At 48.7% G+C, this 7,677-nt stretch overlaps 1 protein-coding gene across 8 annotated transcripts in view; it reads right to left on the reverse strand.

Annotated features, from left to right (window-relative positions):
* Myb (MYB proto-oncogene, transcription factor) overlaps nt 1–7,105 on the reverse strand; it is a 36,924-nt gene extending 29,819 nt beyond the window's left edge. For 6 of the 8 annotated variants that reach the window (XM_021221095.2, XM_021221094.2, XM_021221091.2 and 3 more), the window contains exons 1-3: nt 6,817–6,926; nt 2,489–2,606; nt 878–949 (exon numbers count right to left, since the gene is read on the reverse strand). In XM_021221095.2, the coding sequence (XP_021076754.1) occupies nt 878–949; nt 2,489–2,606; nt 6,817–6,839 (213 nt within the window). In that variant the 5' untranslated portion in view covers nt 6,840–6,926. Of the gene's footprint in view, nt 1–877; nt 950–2,488; nt 2,607–6,816 lie in introns of all 8 variants that reach the window. The other 2 variants (XM_021221093.1, XM_021221090.1) reach the window with 1 other exon arrangement.
* Nucleotides 7,106–7,677: the final 572 nt, after the last annotated feature.

The raw sequence follows: 7,677 nt of genomic DNA on the forward strand, positions 1-7,677 counted from the left end.
AGCAGGAAACGGAGCGGGTAGAGGAGGGAGAGGAGAGTGGGACTGTAAGTTGTGACCAGATAGGAGAGAGACTGGGTGCCAGGTCAAGGCAGTCCACTCCTCGCTGTGTGAGAGCCTATGTCACCACTGGGGGGGGGAGCGGTTGTTTGCTTATTTGTTGTTTTAATTGGTGCAGGAGACCAAACCTGGGGACTCAGACACCCTAGGCAAGCAGAGTAGTTAGGAGTAGCTGCCATTTAGGAGGCTCCCTCAGCTAGCAGTGTTTGGAACTGGTGGGAAGCTGAAAGAGTACACATGGTGAAGCCAAGAAGGAAACCACTATGATAGAGAGGGCAGGGCGGCTGCCCTGTGACCAGACCATAGGAATGAAGTGGATGAGAAGGATTGTAAAGAAATCCTGCGCTCCTGAATCATCATTGAGATGGACCTGGAGGGCGGGGGGTATAAGTCAAAAGGCACTCTAGACTTTTAAACCCACATACCAAAAATGTGGCTATTGATGAGAAGGGGGGAATTTAGAAGCTAACTTGGAGGGAATACCAAGTTTAAAATTCTATCCAGGAACAGCCCATCAGAACGTTAACTTGCACTGTCAGGGTATTTTAAAACAAAACAAGAAGTAATTGTTGAAAAAAAAATCAAAATCTCTTGATAGTAACTCTAGAAACCTCAATTATATGTTGTGTAGTCAGATATAAAAGTTAGTGATGGGCCTCTTCCTTTTAACCCTATATGAGCAAATGCATAGTATTTTAGTAAACTCTCCAATAATTTCTTAAATCCAGATGAGATTTTTCCATTTGAAAGGAAGGAAGGAAGGAAGGAAGGAAGGAAGGAAGGGAGGAAGGAAGGAAGGAAGGGTGAGTATCTAACTTACGGGCAGATAATTGGCAATGACTTTCCAGTCGTCTGTTCCATTCTGCTCCACCAGCTTCTTCAGCTTCTCATCCTAAGGCGTGGAAAGACAACCCTAGGCCATCAGTTGTTTACTGAATAGCTCTGTCTAAGTTTAATGAATAAAGGAACCAACCTCATGATCAGGGGTGGGGGAAGCTTTCAAAACCACTCAAATAAAGCCAATATTAATGTAATATACTGGTCTGGGCATACACTTACTCACAGGCACACTAAAGCTTTTACTTTGACACAGCTGTTGAGTAGTTATATAAACATATTTCTATTGTCATCTATAAGATAGGAATGGTAGTATCAACATTGTTATCTAGAGATTACACAATACCATTATGTAAAACAGTGAAGCCTGGCATGTGTTAGTGTTTAATAGATGGTAACTGTTGACACTCTTACTAAATTGGGGGAAAATGAATTCCAATGTTAAACTTAGTCACCATTCAACCCTGAGAAAGATAAGACCATGAATGAGACAGTTTCCCATTGGTTCAACCTTCTCCATATGCAAAGCAGAAGATATCTGACACATTTAACGTGAAGGAGTACTTAACGCAGTAAAGTAACTAAGGATCTGTATCAATATGTTCAGAGTTTATGGATGACCAAATGTGTGAGAACACAGAAGACACTAGCTAGACATTCCCATGCTGGCTCCATCAGCTACATGCTAGCTCAGGCACACCTTTGTAAACACACTCTTCATAGGTTTCTGCAAAGATACTATTCACACATGATGACAAGACAGACAGAGTCTGGGAATCCCTGGTTAACAACATAACTTTACATTCCAAGGGAGCTTCCATGTTCCTGAGCGTGACAGACAGAACATGAATTCCCTAAGTGCCTCCCTGGGACTGCTTCCACCTGCTCTCAGGAGCTTTGCTTTTAGCATGCAATCAATGTCACAGCTCAGTAAAGAAGCCTTTCTTCATACAGTAATGATTTTGCTCTAGAAAGAAGTGGGCATATCTCCTCCCATTACTGGATCACTTCAGAATAATCCTTCACATGAATATATTACAACACAATGAAGTCTATGACTACTTTAGCTTAGAAAATAGCAAAGCATTACTTTATTCAGAGGACATTTATTACTACCCTACATTTTAGCAAGTAACTTTGGGTTTGAGGAACACGAAGACGGAGAGATACTTTAGTCCTAATGCTCAAGGAATTTGCAGTGTGTTGGGAAAGACAAATATGTAACAACACCAATAAAGCCAAGCATGTGCCTGGGGGCACGGGACCAGGGAAGGGTGCATCTAGCCATAAAAATGGAAGCCAGTAACGGTTTCACAGAAGAGGCAATGTGTAAGGAATGGTGAGGCTCCAGAATGAGAACCAGACAGGCCAAGTGTAAAGGAAAACGGAGAAAGCATCCAAGGAACAATAAACAGGTTGGGAACAGAAAGCAGATAAACACTGGGGGGCGAAGAACGTGAGCATTCTGCACAGCATCCCAGATAACCTCTTCAAGAGTCTTCAGATGAGCACATGTAGCTTAGCCGAGATTTCAGTTTTCACCAATCACAGACTCTACAGAGTTTCCCTCCGTTTTGATAAAATGACTAGTTACCTCTTCCCTGGTCCACCTCGTTTTCCCCAAGTGACGCTTTCCAGATTTGGGCAGCAGTCCATCGTAGTCATGGTCACACATCTCAATGTCTTCATCATCTTCATCGCTACTGTATATGCTGCAGAAATAAGAATGGACACACATGGGCCGAAAGCAGAGGACCTAAACTATTGGATTATGAAACTCAGACAGAAACTCTTCAGCAAGCTTGTTAAAAGTCTACAACAGAAACAAAACCTTGCACACTTGCGCAATGAGGTTTTCGGCATTCTGGTGCTGAGGTGTTTGTAAACTGGTTTTGCTGTTACTAGGATCCACAGAGACACCAGGAGCCCTGGCACTTTCTATTGCTCTGCGTGTCTGAACCTGTTACTGTTAGATCAGTGACAAAGTTACACATCTGGCAAACTCCCAACCAATTGCCGCTTGAGTTTAAAAGTCAATGTTAAGGACAATGAGAAGAACAAGAGCCCATGTCCTTGCTTAAGTACACACTCAAACTCTGGCATCTAGCAAATCATTTAAATAGTTTCTGAACACAACAGACCAATCAAGTATGTCTCAAGCGTACTGGTAGTCTGATAAGACAAAAAACAAACAAAACAAAACAAAACAAAACTAACAAAAAACAGAATACATTCAAAAGCATAGTTGTGATCATTTCTTAAACTGGGGGAGGGGGGGATCAGGAAGGGTTTCAAGACCTGGTAAACGATACATCCCTCAAACTGTTTTGTGATTAACAAAAATAGCAAATCATTCAAAAACTCCATGTCTATTCTACCTAAGCGGTGCTTGTGTTTACACTTCTGTCTCCAGAGAAACCAAGCACATGGCCAGGGCAGTGGCTATTCAGCATCCCACTTACTCTTGTTTTCTCTGTCTCTGACTGAATGGAGTCTAAAATACCTTACAATGTATCTAATTAAAAACCAAGGGGTTCCCCCAGATGAAATCTACAGGTTAAAAAAAAAAAAAAAAACGACTGTTTTCAAAACAGCCTTTTCTTTTACCGGGTTGAGTAACAGTGTGAATTTTGATGGCAGCTGAAGGAACTCCAAACTCATCAATCATATACTGAACAGAGTAATTCTGCAGTTTAGTTTTTGTTATCACTCTATAAAACTTAAAATATGAAGAATTATACACTTAACAACTCCACTTAACAAACTCACTGTTGTAAAACTGAAAAACCTATCAAACCCAGACCAGTAAGATGATATAAGACAACACCATAATGAAAATTATTTTTAAAAGAAAAACTTACATTCATAATAGGATTTGTCTTCCCAAACTAACTCACTAAATGTATACTCTAGCCCCCTAAAAGTTAAGCCAAAGTGTTAATCAAACACTGGGATTTTCATCATTTAAAATTCTTATTCTGAGCCTCAATCTGATGGTTCAGGCTTCATGGTGACAGGATGTGATCTAACCTTAAAATAACACCACCAAAAAGAAGGAAAAAAAAAATCCCAGGAAACTTTATTCATGATCTGCAATACTTTTTTTCCCCCACTGAGTGTAAATCCTTTCAACCAAAAGCAGTTTTATTTCCAACAGTAAACAGGAGGCGGCAAATAACTTGTGAGCAGTAATAATTACGAATTTCTCCTTAATATAAAACACGGTGTTGTGAAGGGAAAAGAGTTCCGAGCCTCTTTGGGTGACAATTCCCTTTTGTTAAGGAACTTGGAAAGCTCTCAGGATGAAACATCCCTTTGTGAAGTACCAGGGATTCCAAGATAGCCAACGGGACCTGAGAGTGGAGCCACCGATTTAACTCTCATTAGATTCGCCTGTTAGGCTTGTCCACATCTGAAGGTGTCACTTTCAGCACTGTGGACATTTTCCAAGCAAATTTTCCTCTGGTCAAAACTTAATCTAAAACCAAGCAACACCCTCAGTCGCCCACAGGGGGCAGTCAATAGTCAGGTGAGGGAGAACTGGGCTCACACAGGACCAGGGGGTCTAGGAGCAAAGCTCTACCAGCCCTAGTTGTCCCCGCACCTAGTCGTTTGATTTGGACAAATCTCCCTCACTCTCGTGGATCCCATCATACACATTAGGGCGGGGATTATATGTATAAGGTACTTTCCAGAGCTCATGCCTCCACTGTCTTCCGTGCCTCTTAAAAAGCAAGCCCTGGGCAGATGTGCAAAGCCAAAAGTCTTGGGGTGAAAATGTGGCGTGTGACTCTTGCAGATCTTGAAAGGCTCTGAGAGGCAGCTGGGCGAGTCCAGGATTCTGTCAGCTTTGGCAAGGGGCTCGCCTCTGAGCTCTGCATGCCATTTCCTTGCTCTAAAATGACCTGGTCGCCTCGGTAGCATGATTAATTTCGACAAAGGACCTGAAATAACTTTTCCTTTATCTGCTCCGACAAGATCTCAGACCCAACAGTCAAAGGACTTTCAAAGGCTGATTTCAAGCTAGATGCTCTCGACTGCTCCACCTGCGAGAGCCGGTGTGGTTACAAGAGTACAACTATGAATGTTACATTCTATCAAGGAAACAAACCGTGCAAAGAAACGAAAAAGAACACTGGGGGAGGGGAGGGGTTGGGAAGAGGGAGGGGGACCAGAGGAAGTGCCTGTGGCCGCTACGTGATTCTAGAAAAGGGGTTAAGATTCATTTCGCTGACCTGGTTAATAATCCCTGCCGAGTTGACGCTAGCCCTGCAAGAAACGGCTCTGAGCCCGCAGCCGGGTTTCTCTTCCCCCTGAGTCAAGTTCAAGGCTCCCGCCCCTCCCCGCCGCCTCCGCTCCGGGCTACCTGCGAGCCGCAGGGAACCTGCGCGGCCACGCCCCGTGCAGAGTGAACCTTGGGGCGGCCAGCTTGGGCCGCACCTCCTGGGAGCACCCCTTCCTAACTCCCTCCTCCTGCGGCAGGTTTCAGCTTTCTGCAGAACAGGTGACCCGGGTGCGGGCGGTTTAGGTCCCAAAAGCGAAAGGCGAAACCTCTTAAAGGGTGGCACTTAGGCTGGCGCGGCAGGCCCGGGGCCAGGCACTGGGAGCCAAGATTCAAGGTCTCCCTAATTCACTCCCTTCTTGTTCCGCTGCCCAGTGGTTGCCGCTCCCCGCCAGGCCCAACCCGAGGGTGCGCTGCAGGGCCCACGCCCACGCTCCTGCAACTTCCCAGAGCCCGCGCCCTGAATGGCCAGTACCTGATGGCTCCAAAAAAAGCCAGATTAAGTTTAGCGAAAATCAAACCACGGGTGGAAAGGCGGGCGCGGATAGACTGTGTCTCCGCGGACTTTTTTTTTTTTTTTTCCAGAATCTTCCTTAGGGTCGTTCGGTGGCTTTGCCAGAGGCGGACCACCAAAAGCAGCTGGAGCAGAGTGCTGGGAGCGGCGGCGACCTCAGCTGCGTCCACGTGTGCGCGGCCCAGGAGAAGAGCGGCGGCGACATCGCCCCGGGTGCGCTGCAGCTGCCTTGGGTGCCGCCTGCCTCCAGCACTTTGCGCCGAGTGGCGACCGCCACCGCGCTGAGCCCTGCATCCGTTGCTCTCTGGGAGCTCCGGCGAGTCCTCGGGAAATCCCGAGGCCGGTCGGACTTCAGCGGTCCGCAACTGACAGTTCCGAGAGGATCCCTCTTCCCGAAGGTGGGGCCAAAGTGGAAAGAGAGTGCACGCATCATCTCGGCCGGTGCGGTGACATGTGCGACGCGGGCGCGTGCAGTGTTTGCAATAGAAATAAAAGCTTCTTCCATAACAAGTACAAGAATCTTCAAACGACGGGGTTTAAAACAACCTGCAAACCCATTTTTGTCCCCCTAAAATCTTTGCAGCTGCCTGCCTGTCAGCTGACACCTCTCTCGCCTCCATAATGAATGAATGAAATTTAAATGAACTACCTGCAGCTACTAAACAACCCGGCCTTTCCCTATATCTGCCATATGCTCTTCAAGTGCAAACACACCTCAATGCATGCAGCAATTAGGCTGCGACTCCCTCGCCGACACTCGGGGCACCAAGCCAAAACACCTGGTGGGCTCCTCGGGTCTGATGGAACCGTTCAGTCCTCGGCTGAAAAGTGCCGAGCGCCCCCCCTCCCAACCCCCAAAGAGAAACAAATGCCCGAGCAACTTGCAAAAAGAAAAAGAAAAAAAAGAAAGGAAAAGGAAAAGAAAATAAAAAAGAGCCTCAGGGCATGCTTCCCACTGTACCCGTGCGCTTCTCGCAGACAGTTTTCCATTCATCCTTCTCCCGAGTGGCTTCTGCCACTGGCTGACAGCCCCGCAAACCAACAGGGAAGGCATTCCCACCTGCTCCCGGATGCCTGGATCCCCGCGCGCCCTAGCCCGAGGCCGCTCGCCCAGCCTCCCCATTACCTGTGCCGGGGTCTCCGGGCCATGGCGAGGCGGGCCGGGGCTCCGCCAAGAGCCCCGGGGACCGCACCGGTTGCCGCCTCCCGCTGCCCTCCGCCTTGCCTGCGTCCTCCCCCGGCTGCGCAGCGGCGCTCCGCACCGCCGGGGCGAAGTTTCTCCGGAGAAAGGGGAGGAGAAGGAGGTCACCGAGGAGGAGGAGGAGAAGGAGGAGAAGGAGGAGGAGGAAACAGGTTGATATTAAAGTGTAACTCTGTAAACAGATGCCATCAAACAAAGAGGTTTGGACACTCCCCCTCCCGCCAAATCTGGCGCCCCTGCAGTGCGCACGCGCCCTGCCCGCCGCCTCCGCGGTCGCCCGAGCTGCAGCCCGCCTGGCCGCCGCTCCCATTCGCCTCTCGCGCCGCGGAGCTGCTCCTGGCGCGCAGCGCGGCCGGGACGGCGGGCGGGCGGGGAGCCCGGGCTGGGGAGGGGCGGCCGGGGCCCGGGCCGCGGCGGCGCCTTTTCCTGCTCAAACCCCGCTCCTTGTCCGGGGTGGCGCCGGCTCACACCGGGTCCCGCTGGTACCGCTTTCGCTCCTTTCCGTAGGCTCCGGGGCTCCCGAGCCCGAATCAGCAGCGCTTCCACTCAAGGGCACCTCGATGGGGAGTCGAGGTGGGGGACACACTCCTGCCTTCAGGGTTTCAACTGCGCCCCGACCTCGTCACACCCGGGAGCAGAGAGTGTGAGGGATGCCCGGTTGAATAGAGTGAGCGTACTTCCCCAACCCCCAACGATTTTTGGCTAGGTCCAGTTTTTCATGTTTTAATTTTAAAGGGACATCTTTAATTCACTAGTAAGCGACAAAGGATACTTAAATACAGTCAG

Source organism: Mus pahari, chromosome 21 (assembly GCF_900095145.1).
Source record: "Mus pahari chromosome 21, PAHARI_EIJ_v1.1, whole genome shotgun sequence".
NCBI lineage: Eukaryota > Metazoa > Chordata > Mammalia > Rodentia > Muridae > Mus > Mus pahari.